Raw genomic sequence first — 16,490 nt, 5'->3', positions numbered from 1 at the left:
ATCTCAACGATGATAAGAGTCACATTAACTTCTTCTTTTGGTTGAGGTGGTTGTCAAGTGTCATACACGGTATCTTATTGCGCACTTTCTGGCGCACATATACAGTACTTGCTTCAGATCGTCAGCCGTCGAGTAGGAAATGCGCACGCACTATTGGCGATCCTTTGCCGTAGACTTGTCTTGCCGTGAAACATCCTGGTCAACCGCACGAAGGATGCTCCTAAGATCGCATGTACAATGCATGCTTTCAGAGGATCAGGTGCATGAATCGTAGAAGGTGAGTGCAGAAGTCTCTCAATGAGTTACCACCGGACTTTGTCTGGTCTGGAAGGATGAAGAACAGCATATCCATCATTCGATTTCCGGCCGGATCAATATCTGATTGTACGTACCGACGCGATAATCACGTTTTCTTGGTCCTGTGATACTGCAGGCTGGGCAGATAGCACTACCCCAGGACAAGCCTCACTGGGAAGCAGTCTTAGATTGTAGATGTCCCAGATCCTTCATTGTAGCCTTCACATTGCTTCAGGGCATACCTGTATGGCTTTTGGGGTGTTCACGCGACCCCGCCGCCGCGGATCTACTTGTGTATGACTGCGGGGTTAGTGCAGAGTTGAGCTGCATGCACATGTGCGACTGGACCAGGTACACATATCGAGTCACATAGTGTCAGATGCTATGATCTGTATTCCGCATGTTCCTGAAACAGCGCAAAAGTTGCAGCAGGCTGTCGAGAAGTCGAAACTAAGTTGGTTGCACGAGTTTCGCATCCCACATGAGGCGTCAACCTGCAGCTGCCTATAGTAGCACAGAAAACACCACATAAAATCGGGTGAGTTGTTCTCAACACTTGGAACTATGGCGTAGGAGGTGCCTAATCGTGTGCTATCGATGCGCATGCATGATGGCTACGAGATCTGTGATAAAGCTAGGTTTCATCTGGTTCCATACTATGTTTTGCAGGGCGACCCTGGCTGAAGCATCAGGTTGATTTAAGTCTCCGTTTTGCTTGTATCGTTATCTGCAGCCGCGCCTGCCGTGCAAGGTTTTCGTCAATAGCACCTTCTATGATCTGTTCTGGGTCGGAACGCGTGCAAGCCAGGCCGCGCTTTACGTTTTGATTTGTCAAAGTCGTTGGGCGGAAGTGATGAGGTGATTTGAACATGGTCCGATCATGCATTATATAGTGATTCAAATAAGGGTTAAGGATAAGGATAAGGATAAGAATAAGAATAAGATTAATAGGACGCCCCGTCCAAGACGCTTCAAATGCGTGTTCATGACCCACTAGCAGCAATGTTCATCCGCCAAAAGTTGCAATGTAAAAGTTTTCGACATGGGATATCTCTCGTCCCAGAAAAAAGTGTTCCGCCAAACGCCAAGCCAACATCATGGGCCAAAAATGCCGTATGCAAATAACAGCGGCTCATATACCTAGAAGATTCATGTCCCGTCGATCAATCCTGCCACCTGCCTTTGGCTTGAGTCTCGTTGAATTGAGCGTCCCTAGCTTCGTAATGTCCTTCCATTCTCCACCGCCAACTTTCCGTATATGGTTTCAGCTCCTCGTTCTCAGGAGACCACCATTTATCATGCAGGCTCTTGACTCCGTGTAGCAGGTCATCCACGGTAGGGTAATGGATGTTCCAGGTATTGCCCAATTGCTTCCAGGGCATGTTTCCGTCCCTGCGGTGGGCGTAGTTGAGCAGATTTTGCTCTGGAAATTGCGGGTCGAATTTGTCGACGGTTGCCATGAGCGAGAAGTAGTAGTCCAGCATTGAGAGCGACGGCTCGAAGACAAAGAAACCGGCGTTCAGGTAGTTGATGTTAGGAAAGTCGCCTTGCCCATCAGTGGGTGGGAAGTGGTGCTTGCGGTTCATTTCAGGAACGCCGGCGAACGAGTAGTTGCCGGGCATTTCTGCTTCGTCTTCAAAAATGCGGTCCTTCTTAGTTCCTGTCGGGCGAGATGTTACGGCAGGATCCTGGAAAACACCATCAAGCGGCTCCACCAGAATTGTGTCTCCATCCAGAAAGCAAATCCGCTCGAATTGCGTGAGCTCCCAGAGGCGTAATTTTGTCATGACATCTTGCCATGTACTCGTCTCGGTCTTGACCCAGTCTGCGCGGATGTATTCGGCGGGCACGACAATTGCGCCGTCTTTGCGCAGACGAGCGCGCTTGTTTTCCGAGACCTTGTCCGTGACAAGTACAATGAAAGGGATCGATTCGTCTACCGAGCGAGTCTCGGATGCGTGAAGCAGTTGATAGGCCAGGATGCGTGTGGCGACAAAGTAGTGATCGTTCTCGGCACTGGCACCATCGTCTGCGTCATCCGCTTGGCCTGCGAGGAAAGTCGCAAAGGCATACTTTGACTTGACTTTCTCCAGACTCGGAGGATGCCATTCGGCAGGAGACGGACGGAACGGTGCCTTTGCGAAATCGGCAATCTCACCCACAACGGCGTCTCTGTGATCGTCGTAGGTCGAGGGAAGTGGCGAGTAAATGAACGTGAATAGGATGAGAATGACGGCGCATGGAATGAGGAATGCTTTTGATCGGAAAGTCGACGATATCGCCGGCGTGCGTCCGCTGTAGAAACCCATGTTGACGGACGGTGTGTGACAACCGGACTGAATTTGCGATTAGGGTATGAGATTGTTATGAACGCCGGCGCACAACAGGTGATGGCGGAAGCGCTCAGACCGAGGGACCAGCGTGATATTATGCAGAAGAAAGGAAAAACAATGGAAGAGGAATCGAAGGGGAGGCTGAGAACATAAACAAAACTTAAAATGTCAAGGACCGGCTGTGCGCCTACCTTTACGGTGGTGGTTATTATTATTATTGCAATTCTCCCTTGTCTCGCCGTTTCTTGTTTAAAAGCGGATCTGTGGATGAACCGTAGCCCGGGGTTCGTCAAGAGGCACAATTGCGCACTACACACTGAGCAAGTCGCCTTGCCTGACTGGAAATCATCGTATACCGGAGCTGTGTACGAGTGGCGCCAAGTGCTAGCGCTGACCTTACCTGTTGTACAGTTAGTGCATCCCACCTCACTATACCACTGTACCAGAGTACGAGGTCGGCCCTTGCCTTGTTGCGAAGGAATGCGCAGCGTACGCAAGCCCCGGGCACGGCCGAACCATGGTCGGCGAAGTGTCTCAGAAAGTCAAACACTCGAAGAGAAATATAGCCAGTCCGAACCAACACCCTCGATCGCAACGGTTAGCCAGAGCTGATGCTGCTGGTGCTGGTGCTGAGATAGAGGTACGAGAAATGAGCAGGGGTGCGGCGCCCAACGATGCTGCAGCAGTGGCCAACGCAGATGATCTGCCTACCTAATAAGCGATAAGGCAGGGCGATCTCTGTCGACGCCCATGCGTATCTACAGTACGTGTGGTTGAGATTGCCAGCTGCATCTAGATCCTGCGCCATGCGTGCATGGAGAATCTCACAAACTCGTTTACTCGAGGGAGAGCATGCTGACTCCCTTCGTGTAACATAGGAGTTCATTTGATGGCTGTCTCATCGTCAACGGTGAAGGATTAGGGGGACTCGACTCATCGTTCATGATGATGCTGTTCAGCCCACGTTGAGGGGCAGCCACAATCTATTTGCAAGTCAAATTGGTGCTTGTTGGTGTAATCTTATTTTCATGGCGTGCAAACCTTATTCATAACCGTTGGAAAACAAATCTTGGCGAATGCAGCCGGGAACACAACGGAGGGTCAGCAAAGCAGAGCCCCTCCACATGTTCACGAGAGAAAAGACCTATCCAATGACACGACAGAGATATATACATGTTTGACAGCGCTCTTTTCGAATGGACCGGGAAGTCTCCGGCGTGGAACTGCTATCTATACTGCATCGGTGTGAAGTTGAGTCGAGGAGAAGTCGTCCATTGTATGTGTGCTACGTGTAGCTCATATCGGGTGGTACAGACCCTGATTATAGTGGGGCTGTGAGATGAATCGTGGTCCTATGTGTTATGGCCTCGATATGCTTGGTGTGGAAATAATCCCTTCGGACACAACACAGAACCGGCAAGGTCATGAGAGGACGCCTCAATGGGCCATTCGAGCAGCGTCAGGTACCTTAGTGTTGCCCTTATGGTCGAAAAGGCAAGGTACAGACTGTCGCCGTATCCGTCCCAAGGCACTGACGTACCGGCCTTATCTTGACGTGTTGTTGACTCTGAGTCTTCCATTTCATTTCTACGTTTGTGACACATCTTGGCAAGAAGATCCCGGACAAGTCTCCTTGTAGCTTTACATACAATACAATGACACGCGACGCATTCGCGTAGTTGTGGAAAGTACGGTAGGTGAGGAGTCGTTGCTTCAATCGTGGAAGGCGCGACCAATGGCTTGGCCAGCATGGTATACGGTAAAGTGGCCTCCTCGAGCATCACCTGGAAAGCTGTTGTGTAAGTATATATATCCTTTGAGTCCGGGTCATTTGAGAAACAGACTCGACAGATCTCGACATAATGACTGTCGATGATGTATCTTTAGTCGCGCTTATCGTTTCGGCGATGGTATGTACTCTTACGAGTCACCCTCGACGGTAACAGCAACACTGACGAAGATACCAGGCGCTTATCATTACCACAGCCCAGGTGTTACAACAGTATTTCGCTACTGCTGGTGAGTCCAGTCGTATCGGCAATGATGATGGACCTGCCTGAGAACGGTCCCTTAGATGGATATCGCCAATGCCAACCATCCGTGATGGGTCCATGTATGTTCCACTGTTTTAAAGTGGCATTCAGCCTCTCAATTGATGTTGTCAGGGGCAAGGCGAACACGAATGAGATGGCGCTGGAAGGAGTTTCGCTTCGAGACGATCTACGCAGTTCCTCGCCTCTCACTTACTTCGCAAGCCTTGGAACCCTCAGGCTCTCGTGCCATTCCACCGTTTATCGACCAGCCGGACCTCCAGGCTGTGCAGGTGACTGCTGACAAAGGCCTCCGTGATGCAGATGGGCATGGTGAGCTAGTTGGCTGGGTCGGGATCTTCGAAGCATATCATGCGTTGCTCGTGCACTGACATGATTGTCCAGGTCTACATGTTGCAATATCTGGCCTTGCATGATCTGGTACGATCGTGTGGAAGATGTCGATCTGCGTACACGATATTGACTTCTTAGCATTCTCGTCGTCGCACCGTACCTCACCTATACCACGATGCAATCCATGCACAGGATCACCATCAACACCTAAGATGTCCTAGGGTGGACGTTATGTCGCGGTCATGGGATTTTGTTCCATCAGATGTGGTAAGGCCCCTTGCTCTCACCAATGTCTCCACAATCGCTATCATTGCGAGACGCCTCGGAATGACCTGGAAGCAATTCGAACCAAGCAAAGGGATCTTTCTTGCAGAGGGCAATCACCAAGTCATATTATCCACGGACATTCGTGGCCTAGGCACAGTAAGTACAGACGAGCACTTCATGGATGCTTTCATAGCTCATCTGGTGTCCATCAGTGTTTACACTATGTCCGAGATCCGATCCTCGATGAAGACATTGTCGCTCAAGCTATCATTCGGCGAACAAGTGCGATGCATATGGCAGATGATCTTGGTTTCGGCAGGATTGGGAGGGGTAGACTGTTTGGACTCACGACTTCCAACTTTCTGATCGGCAATTTGCCGGATGCAGCAACAACACTACCCAGCTTGATGGATAGTCCTCAGTCTAGTGAAGTGGTACTCTCAGCCCTGAGAACAGCCTCAAACGCCGATGCGACAAACCGGATGACTCCAGTCAACGACATGATTCCATTTCTCACCCCTTTTCTCGGCATCTCGACTGTGGAGAGACCAATCATCCCATGGCCGAACTCTTCGCCCAGAGGTCTTACCTGTGTGTCTTTCGACATCTTCAAAGACCACCTAAGCGCTTATGTCAATCGTACCGCTGCAAATGACGCTACAGCGTTGGCCAGACTGATATTGACACAGTGCGAACATCTTGCTCGCGATCTCAATCGACCTAGTCCTCCCATCGAAGCCCGACTTCCCTCGCTTGAAGATGACATGAACTTCTATAGTCCAAGCGAAACACAAAAATTGTTTGACGCGTTTCAAGCAATTGATGGAATACTTGCAACGAATGCAGTCGTTCGTGCTGGGAGATATCGGGATCTTGTAGGTGGGCATTTAGTCCTCATGTGCAAGATCGCGTCGGAGAATCTTCCCACAGACACGATGAGAGTGCAGAGATTGTTCACAGGGCTTTCAGAGTTCGGCGACAAAATCAGAGCAGACTGGCAAGTGCGACTTCAAAGTTCTTCAGACACGCACCCATCTACCAACAATATTCCCACCGGCGAAATCATTCAATGTGGCTGGCTCGCGATGTTTTTACGGGCCATGTGTTGGCAGAGATTACATGTTGTAGCGCAGCCGGATGTTGCCGCTTTGCCTGCTGAGTTTGAGGAGAGCAAGTTCCCTGTTTACATTTGCTAAATGAGACTGTATCTCAAAACAACCCTCTCAAGTGGAGGTGTTTAGAACAATGGTGTGCCTAATTTCAAGGCGTATAGAACAATCTCTTCGAATGCAGAAGCAAATATTATATTGTAGCCGCTTTGCATATACACATGATCGGCCAACACGTCTGAGATTCTTAGACTTCTCCTATCAGCAGAGTTTCGGTAGTCTATCAGATGATCCACCACAAACGTTCCAGTCCTCGATGTATTCACAACCCCAGCTCGACGTGATGTTCGGATTGCCCTCCTTAAAGGTTGTCCTATAAGGATATCGGCAATGTGGCCTCTCAAACTCAATACCATCTGCGCTTGTGTCGTTCACAAACTTGGTACCCACCATAACTTCCGGGGCCTCGCCTTTCTCCACCCAATCGACAAGATCCAAGAGTATAGCAGTCGATGCATTTCTGGCGTCGATGGTCTGCCCAAAGGCCCAGGCGCCGTTGCCGGATTCACAGTGACCCATACCACTAATCCTGAAGAGGCGGAAAAACCCGTCGAGGTCGGTGTGCGAAGCATTCATAGTCGACGCCACATGGTTGTAGTAGCGCATTGCCTGCTCGCCAGGGATGACGGGATCGGCACCGCCGTGGTATGAGATCAGCTTGCCACCGGCAGCGCGGAAAGCAGACAAGTCGCCATAGAAGGATGACACGTAACCGTGCTGTGCGTCGAGTGAGTCGGCGTATGCGATATCTAGCGCATTGAACGTGGTGGGATCCCAAGACGTGTTGTTGTAGATTACGTTCTGATACCATTGAGGACCAGGACCCACGAGACCACCTGCGAGGGCGCCGAAGCCCATGCCGAGGAACGCAGCAAGCTCGGCGGAAGGAGAGAGACGCGGCATGACGAAGGATCCATTCACACCATACACGGGAGAGAAGACTTCCCTGACAGCGTGAGCTTGCTCGGGAGTCAGACAGCCGGTCGAGTTTGTTCGACTGCACAAAATTGTCTCTGGGTTGAAGTTGCAGATGCTCGAGTCCTCGAGGATACCATCTAAGACTCCGTCCAGAGGATCACACTGTTTGAGGACCTCAGCATGCACGGCCGTCCATTCGGTGACACCCAGCCAGCGCGGATCACTCTCATTCAAGCCTGTGAGAGTGATAAAGTGGCCAGACCACGACGCCAGATGGTTAAAGTCAGAAGCAGGTGCGCCTGCGATGATGCCGTCGAAGTCGTTAGGAAACATCTGCGCAGCCTTGAGACCCTGTCTGCCGCCTGTTGAGCACCCGTAATAGTAAGACTTGTTATGTGGCTCTCCATAGAACTGTCGGACAATGATCTTGCCGGCAAGGACAGCCGAGTGGCGCGCCCTGTAGGAGAAATCGATAACGACGTCGTTGTTGTTCAAGAATGCTGTTCCGTTGCCAGCAGTGCCATTGTGCCCGCTGTTATCACCTGTGGCAGCGAAGCCGAGACTCGACGTGTAAACCATAGCGCCATAATCGACGCAACCGCTCAGTCCGCTGCCTCCAGTACTCAGGAATCGTCCATTCCACGCATCGTCGCCTGATCCACTTGGCAGCCAAACCTCGACGAAGGTATTGGACTGAGGACTCGTGCCTATGTTCAGTGTAACGCGACAGATGTCTACCTCGGGGACTGTGTAGTTCATGCACCAGAGGCCTTGCTCGCCGCCGACAGTGACGTTAGTCCAGGCAGGGATGTACTCCGACCGTATCACGGTCCCGTTCAGGTCGGTGAAAGAGAGAGTCGATCGTAGATCTGGGCAGCTCGTTGCTGCGGCAGCACTCTGTGCGGCATGAGAGACAAGAAGCGCCGCCAAGAGGGCAACACTCGACTGGAAGACACGCATTATGCTGCTGTTGTAGCTATAGAATGTCTCTAAGTAGGCTAGAGCAACAGAGACACCTCACGAAACAGAAGCAGCCGCGACAGAGGTATTTGTACTACTGTCATTTACTATACGCGGCGCGAAAGGCTAGCACCCGCTCGTCCTTCGATCCTCCATGGCTCATGCACTTTGGCACAAGGACCGTACTTCCATGCTCGCGGGAAGGCATCGTCATTTAACCCCCATCAATAAAGACACACAGGGATGTATAAGGTGATGCAGGTGCAACAACCCTTAAGGCGAGTCAAAAACACGACCACAATCTCCCCGCACATTCGCTAATGCGCTCCACGTTCAGTAGAACTCCACATAATAACCTACTCTGCATATAGCAACCAAGCCCGAGAACCAATCTAGGGCAAAGATCGGATGAGAACAAAACCGCATACATCATTGGCGCATGTTCGAAAAGCGGCACCTGCGGGGGAACCTCAATCAACTTGCATCATAGGCCTGAGGGGTTTCATGTACAGTAAGGTATGCGCAAGTAGATGTGGGGGTTGGGTAGATGTTCGCGGCATTTGACGTACAGTACTTGCCCTGTTGCTACAAGTATATCTGGCCTCACACAAGGAGCGTGTATAACAAGTAAGGTATGCTCGGGCCGAGGATAATGCTCTGGCAGCGCTTATTCGAGGGCAAAGAATGCTTTGTTCTTCTTGTCTGTCACTTCCGACATTCGGAGCCAGGATATAGATCTGCAGTAGCAGGCATGGAAGCTGACGATCCTTTCTCTTCTCTGCTTCGCTTTACACGTGGTGCGAGAGATTGAAATTACGTGCAGGAGGCTTGGTCAATCCTTAAACCACCACCAGGAACCTTGAGCCAAGGACGCGCAGAGGCTAGGCTATCATTTGTTTGATTGCGCCGCGTCGTCTTGTCCCATGCTTTCGGATTCCTTCAAAATTTGTTCCTAAAGACCTTGTGATCCTGCGAAGGGTCACGAAGAGTGCCCATTCCGGTGCCACAGAGGACCATGGTCGACGGGATCACTGATCTGAAGTGGTGTCACATCACGTATGCTCACGATCTGCCAAGACATATGAAGAAAGTTTTGATGTGGAAAGACTCGTCTCTATCGTATGACTTGTCGAGATGTGATCTTGTGGATCACTATGGCGATTGCTCTGGGTATCGATTCACCAAGTCGAGGGCCCAAAGGTGCCGTTGACCGGAATAGTATACCAAGATGTTCCTTTTCCATCTACGGTAGTAGAAGACACGTTGTTTCCCCACCAAGACAACTTCCCGCCCGGAAAAGTCACGCAGAAGAAGATGATGACTCCAGCAACAGCGACACCTGAGTCAAGCGCTGCCGAAAGGACATAGTTGTACTTCGCCCACCATTGCGCATATTTCCCTTTGATCCATCGATTGAAGATGAAGGACACCGCAAAAGCAGATGTATAATTGATACCAGTCGCGGGCGGAACATTCGCTGTGCCAGCGAAGAACAAAGGCCAATTGATAGCTCTCAAGAACTTGTTATTAGGGAACCGTTTTGTCAAGAAGAATGTGATGACGGGCAACAGAGCTCCCAGCCAGAACAGATGCAAGAGTCCACTGTACATCTTGCCGATGCTGTACATGCGGGCCGGGCCAATGGCACCCCAGATGATGGAACTATTGAAGTTGACGCGACCTTGAGGACAGGTGTATCCATTGGGCTGATCAGAGGAGCAGATGTCGTCGACATTGCCCAGCATCCATAGTAGAACTGCATTTTGGCACAACGTTCCCCATATGCACCCAACAACTTGTGCAGCAAAGAGGGTGCGCTTGGGAATCTTCATATAGAGGCCGAGCTTCATGTCCGACGAGTATATCATCGCTTGCGACAAGCCTGTATACGCATAGAACTTGAAAAGAAGCATGACGACAGGCTTGCCTGGTAGGAGGTACCCAGATATGATTTCGCCCAGAACGGTCAACACATTGGTCGTCAGATTCGCCATGGCGTAGACAGTGCCGGTAGGAATAAGGTCTGATTGAAGATTAGCGAAGCAGTCATCATATCGAGACTTCGGTCGGCTCACAGAACAACGCCATTCCAAACGCTAGAAACACGGCCCATACAGGCATCTCGGTATGATACACCTCCTGCACGACGATTGTCACCACAAGAACAACCATTATCATGGTAGCGTACCACCACCAAGGTACATCTCTGTATGTCTCATCCATCATCCTGGCGTGTACATCTTTTCTCTGCTTGCCTCGGAACGCTTGCCAGATGTCTTTGTAAAAGTAAAGGAAGATGTGGACGGGCACAGCAGTCATGATCGCGAAGCTGATGCCGTAGCCCATGGCAAAAGTGACAGGCATGAAAATCGGAGAGTATTTCGCATATTCATCAGGCAAGAGATTACCGGCAGCATCTACGATCCTGGTGGCGTTATATACCGCGCCCGTATTGTCGTAGGTGTCGCTGCCGGACAGTGGCATATAAGCACTGTACCAGACATTGGTGTAGTACAGGATGGGTGCCACTACCGCGATAAATGTGAAAAAGCCAGCAAATACATTTGCCTGTGCCCAAAATGGAACAACCAGCGGAGAGCCATTGTATGCAATTTGGGACCAGTCAAAAGTAGTAGGTAAGTACCCCAGTCCTGTTGTCATACCGAAGAGGTTGTTCACCACAGTATTATCTGTACAGTGATGAGTCTAGCAGTCCAGCGCCGATATCACAGAGGACTAAACTTACTTGGTGCTGCCCAGCATATGAAAGCAAATGTACTTAGTCCAGTGAAGATGAATGCAGGGAACCAATCTAGAAAATAGTCAGACCCCAGTATCTCCTGAGATACATGGAAAAAGTCTTACACCAACAGAAACCAGCCGCAAAAACATAGATGAAGAACCTGTATCTGCTAATCCTCCAACCATTCGCGATAGGGTTCGCCTGTGAATGCAAAGTCTGGAACAATGCCGCATTCGCAAGAGTCGACGGCCATATCATCTGAGGAGGCTCGACGATGAAGCGATAGGCGAGACCCGCCAGACCGAGTCCGAAAAGTTGCATTGTCAGACCGAGCAAGATCTGGTATCCAACAGGGACATCGAAACCGTAAAAAGCCTTTTGAGCTTGAATGACGTCGGTGGCCCAAGAAGCACCGAATGACAGGTTTGACATGACGGTAATGATGGTGTGTTCCTTCATGTTGAATTTGCGATCTGTGTTGATCACAAAATCCCATCGGCCGAAGATTTTGATGGTCTTTAGAGGTAGGATGTTCGCAAGGAAGCAACCAATCGGATAGGCCAGCAATTGAGCGACGATGCTCGAGATTGTGACGGATGGATACCGCATCGAGAAGAACTGATTGATACCCGAACCCAGAGTAGTAAACACAATTCCTATCAGCCATGCCCTGAGGGTCGAGACTGGTATGGTAGGATCATCCGTATTGGGCACATTCGCACGGACTTCTGCAAAGGGCGAATTGTCTGAATCAATTGAGTATTCTTTGTCGATTTCCTCGATGGCAAGCTCAGTGGCTTCTGTTTCAGTCAGGTTGTTCACCTCCCCAGCATGCTTGTCGGCAGCTTCGTATGCAGTATATATGTTTTTGTCATCTTTGCCGACCTCGACATCGCCATCGGGCCGATTGGCCGACACTTCGATGGCAGGCATGTTGGTGGTTGAGGCAGATACCAATGACACTTTCACAGGTAAATAAGGAGGACCAGGGCGGGTCACAGCTTTGGGATCAGGGTATGTCCAGCATCACAACGCGGTGTGTCCTCGTCACTTTATATATGCCAATGTCGACAACTCAGACCATCACGAATAGTATCTCCGACTTCCACAAATGTAGGTGAGCGGCCCCATAGAGCTTGTTACATCGCCTGGGTCTGGGTATCAAGATAGGAACTCCGCATGCATCGAGGGATTATCGAGGTGGACCACGAGAAAGGTCCAGCCGGTGGGCAGAAAGGCTGTACATACTCTGTTTCGTAGGAAGGTACAAGCGGTATCGTGCTAAGAAGCCAGGTTAGGATGATATACTCCAGCGAGTACAGTTACACCTTGCTGTCTGCCCGTGACAAGGGAAAGGTAGTCTTTGCCATCTGGCTGTTTGGTTGTACTACTGTACAAACCGCACGAACATTGATGTGACAAAAAGTCTTATCGATTCCTTCGCTTTGACCTTCCTGATTATAGTGTATTTAGCCGGGTTCGAATTCAAGACATGATGTATACACGACTGTTCGTAGCACTGTTCAGTACACCGTGCGATATGTGAGGTATCCAATAACATAGAGTGGAGATGGCAGAGGTTGGCCTATCTACAGCTAAGCTCAACAAGCCTCAATTTATGCGGTCCGAAGCAGACTAAGCCTCGGTCTTGGTAACAGTCAAGCATTGTGGAGTATTAATGATTCTCTTGTTCACCTTGCCTGACTCCACATGATGCCGTATCAGAAAATTGAAGACTACCTCGTCAGTCGCATATAAACACAATCGGGAGTTCTCGAACGACACAAGGTGACGTGTGGTGTGCTGTACCTTAACGACAACAGCGGTAGAAATATCATCGTAGTACAGCAACAGGAAGCGATCAGAAGACAGTGTATAGACCAGAGTTTTAGACATTTAGGCGAGCATATACTTTTACATATAAAATCATACGACACTGTTCAATGTAAATCTAAGCGCCGGTTCCAAGGAGTCGCCACAAGCAAGCACGAATACATCTGGAAGCTGTACTGTGGGGTCCTGTCTGCCTTACCTTATCTAACGCGTGTATCGGTATACAGAGATAGGTACGCAGTCGGTGCGAATCAAGAGGGAAGGTCCACCCTTCATCACATCATCTTACCCTAATGTATCTTACATTTGTTGCTCTTGGGAGGTTAGATGACCTATTTCCATGATTGCTGCCACGACACTGCACGTTACTGCGTAGCATCGCTGCTACCCCACTGAGTGTTTCTACTCTCTATCAATCTATTGGGTCTCATTCGGAGTTTGAGTCGATCACACGTGGTGCACATAAGCATCGTGTCGAAGACACATCTTGCCTTTTAACATATCAAGGCCATCGCTCTATTGCTTGCTGTTCATAACTTTGACTCTATCGCCTGCCATTCGTATCTCTGCACTCCACCTTGCGGACGTTCATCTCCTGTGCCATCATCTAAATTTAAATTGTATAAGAAAGCAAGACACGGAACTCAACATTGCAACCACGAATACAATGCAGGAAGATAAATCAGTGCTGATAATCGGAAGCGGCACTTTCGGTACAAGCACAGCCTACCACCTGGCCCTTCGAGACGGATCGTACAAGTCCATCAAAGCCATCGACAAGAATCCTCTTCCCAGCATAGACAGCGCTGCATACGACTTGAACAAGATAATCAGAACCGAGTACGACGAGCCCCTGTACGCGTCTCTCGCTCTCGAGGCATTAAGGGAGTGGCGTTCGTCACCACTGTGGAAAGGCATCTTCCACGAGACAGGTTGGATTGTGACGACATGCGGTGATCCAGCAGCTGTTGAGCACTTACGCAAGTCATACGAGAACCTGAAGAAGGAAGGCCAAGTCGAGGGCAACGTGGAGTTTGTCGAGGGCAAAGATGAAATTGTCAAGTTTGTGCCTCAGTTGAGCAATGCCAAAGGACTGCAGACTTGGAAGGGACTTTGGAATCGACAGGCTGGGTGGGCGCATGCGAAAAATGCGTTGACGAAGATGGGGACTGAGGCGCAGAAGCTGGGTGTTGAGTTTGTTTCGGGTCCGGGAGGTACGATGACGAGATTGAGGACGGAAGGAGATAGAGTCGTGGGTGTCGAGGTCGCTAGTGGAGAAGTGTTGACCGCTAATCGGTATATCCTTTGTACTGGAGCCGCGTCACCGGCTCTATTGCCTGAGCTATCGAAGGAGTTGTGGAGTAAATGCTGGACACTCGGACATATCGAGTTGACCGAGGAAGAAGCCAAGCAGTTCAAGGGTATGCCTATCGTAGACAACCACGAGCTGGGTTTCATGTTTGAACCAGATGAGGAAAACCGATGGATCAAGATCTGTAATGCTTTTCCGGGCTACCAGTACAGGAAGGGAGAGTTCACAGATGAAAAAGGACGGACGTCGAAATACTCGATCCCGCGATATGCGTCTGACCACCCCGAAGAAACTATCCCTGAGGAAGCAGAGAAGGGAATCAGAACATTTCTAGATGCAGTACTTCCTCAATTCTCGGATCGACCACTCCTCGAAGCGAGGACGTGTTGGTGTACAGATTCACCAGACTCGCACTACCTGATTGACACACATCCTGCTTACCCTGGTGGAGAGCTGTTGCTTGCCACTGGAGACAGTGGGCATGCCTTCAAGATGATCCCGATCATTGGCAAGTACATTGCGGACGCCCTGGATGGGAAGAAGAAAAAGGAATGGTCATACGGGAGCAGAAAGGACACGGGTGACCCTACCAGACCCGGCGATAAAGTTAAAGACTTAAGGGATGTAGGGTTCGATGCAGATGCGTTGCTAGAGGGCAAGACACAAGCTAGCGAGTTGTGATCAGTCCACAAGGTACATTGCGGTCTTTTGCTAATGACCTCTATATAAAATATGTCATGTCTCGGTCTAAGATCGAAATCAAGCTTTGTTTTCGCCATCCTTGGTTGTAGCGTGCAGTCTGTCGAGTACATATTCACCAGCTTTGATAGGCGTGTACTTTGCAGGATTATCCTCCGAGATGCAGCTTGGGAGTGTCTATACATAATAGTCAGTAACTTTTAATCAGAGATATAGCCGCGCCCACTGGCTTGCTCCTGACTCACCTCGACCTGCGTCTCGTAGTTGACGGAGAAGAACAAAGGCACAGAGTATCTCTCTGCTGTCGTTCTGTTGACAACTCTATGCACGGTAGACTTGTAGGCGTCATTCGTCCAGCGCATCAAGAAATCAGCGACGTTGATAACGAAACCACCTGGGACAACGGAGGCAGGATACCACACATTGTCAGGAGTCAAGATCTCAAGACCGGATTCGGTAGACGATAAAAGAATCGTGAAACATTCATAATCACTGTGGGCACCTAATCCAACCTCCTTGTCTGCTTCGTTCGGATCCAGAGGCTTAGGATCTTCCGAAGGAGGGTAATAGAGTAATCGAGCAATACCACCCGGATGTGTCATCATATCATCGAAATATGTTTCTTTGAGCCCGAGGCTCAAGGCAAAGAGCTTGAAGAGGTGACGGCCGAGTTGGAGGACATGTGAATAATAGTCCTTGATGCCGGCATAAAACCCAGGTAGGTCGTCTTCGCTAGGCCACACATTGCCGTTTTCTTTGCCGCCGTCGAGTTCGGTGTACAGGCCATCACCACCTGTAGGATCGAGTCCTTCTTCGTAACCCCAGTTGAAGCCCTGCTTGCTTTCGGGGACAGACGCTTCGTCCCAGTCGTCTGGGTTCACATATGTGTAGTCGGATGGCTCCCAGCCGCGCATGTACTTGCTATGTTTCACATGCATAGACTCCTTTTGCGCTGGCGAGAGGTCCTTGAAGAAACGATCTGCTTGCGTCAGAACAGCCCGACGAGCAGTCTCGGGCACTCCATGACCGGTAATCTGAAAAAAGCCGCTGTTCATGCAAGCATCACGAATTTGATCAGCTATAGCCCGTTTTTCGGCAAGAGAGCCAGAGAACGATCTCGAGATGTCGATCACTGGCACGTTGAAAGGTTGAGTCGGACCATCGTGTTTAGTGGACAGACGAGCTGAGAGATAACGCCTCGCCTCGCTCTGAGATGCGTTGATTTCGTTCCGGACAGCAGGTGCGGTAATAGTAGCGACCATTGTTTCAAATACAAGAATGGCTTAGAAGCAGATGAAAAACCGACCTAAAACTTTGCGAGATTTATATTGGGTCCGTATATATACTTTATACAATCGTGCCGTGGACCTATCATTATATATCTGTCCTAGTATTGTTGGCGAATAGTGAAACAGCGGAGTCCGCGGGGTGCGAGTGCCCTACGTACCTTACCAACCTCATTTCCTCCGTTGAAGCTTGTGCATTACACATTCATGCATGCACCTCCGACCCACCAGAAGGTTGTCGCACCTTATAACTTCAGATACCTCAGTTTAAATAAGGCACCTTGCGTAG

General features: G+C 50.0%; 5 protein-coding genes across 5 annotated transcripts; 2 read left to right on the top strand and 3 right to left on the bottom strand.

The window, feature by feature from the left end:
- Nucleotides 1-4,492: 4,492 nt before the first annotated feature.
- Nucleotides 4,493-6,477, top strand: AAFC00_007332 (uncharacterized protein; the record flags this gene model as incomplete). The annotated part of the gene is made up of 7 exons (XM_069347422.1): nt 4,493-4,540; nt 4,598-4,649; nt 4,705-4,743; nt 4,796-5,010; nt 5,066-5,101; nt 5,153-5,437; nt 5,494-6,477. 7 exons carry the CDS (start codon nt 4,493-4,495, stop codon nt 6,475-6,477), a joined length of 1,659 nt encoding a protein of 552 aa, XP_069202024.1.
- A 174-nt stretch (nt 6,478-6,651) lies between these two features.
- Nucleotides 6,652-8,328, bottom strand: AAFC00_007331 (uncharacterized protein; the record flags this gene model as incomplete). Its single annotated transcript, XM_069347420.1, has 1 exon — nt 6,652-8,328. The coding sequence occupies one exon, from the start codon at nt 8,326-8,328 to the stop codon at nt 6,652-6,654; it is 1,677 nt and encodes a 558-aa protein (XP_069202023.1).
- A 1,178-nt stretch (nt 8,329-9,506) lies between these two features.
- Nucleotides 9,507-12,004, bottom strand: AAFC00_007330 (uncharacterized protein; the record flags this gene model as incomplete). The annotated part of the gene is made up of 4 exons (XM_069347419.1): nt 9,507-10,351; nt 10,404-11,018; nt 11,075-11,140; nt 11,194-12,004. The coding sequence occupies 4 exons, from the start codon at nt 12,002-12,004 to the stop codon at nt 9,507-9,509; spliced, it is 2,337 nt and encodes a 778-aa protein (XP_069202022.1).
- Nucleotides 12,005-13,571: 1,567 nt separating this feature from the next.
- AAFC00_007329 (uncharacterized protein) lies at nt 13,572-14,897 on the top strand (the record flags this gene model as incomplete). The annotated part of the gene is made up of 1 exon (XM_069347418.1): nt 13,572-14,897. The coding sequence occupies one exon, from the start codon at nt 13,572-13,574 to the stop codon at nt 14,895-14,897; it is 1,326 nt and encodes a 441-aa protein (XP_069202021.1).
- Nucleotides 14,898-14,975: 78 nt separating this feature from the next.
- Nucleotides 14,976-16,177, bottom strand: AAFC00_007328 (uncharacterized protein; the record flags this gene model as incomplete). The annotated part of the gene is made up of 2 exons (XM_069347417.1): nt 14,976-15,092; nt 15,161-16,177. The coding sequence occupies 2 exons, from the start codon at nt 16,175-16,177 to the stop codon at nt 14,976-14,978; spliced, it is 1,134 nt and encodes a 377-aa protein (XP_069202020.1).
- Nucleotides 16,178-16,490: the final 313 nt, after the last annotated feature.

The sequence above is a fragment of the Neodothiora populina genome, assembly GCF_041146345.1.
Source record: "Neodothiora populina strain CPC 39397 chromosome Unknown canker_contig_9, whole genome shotgun sequence".
Lineage (NCBI taxonomy): Eukaryota > Fungi > Ascomycota > Dothideomycetes > Dothideales > Dothioraceae > Neodothiora > Neodothiora populina.
The sequence above is the reverse complement of the archived record's forward strand: the minus strand, read 5'-3'. Positions and strand labels throughout refer to the sequence as shown.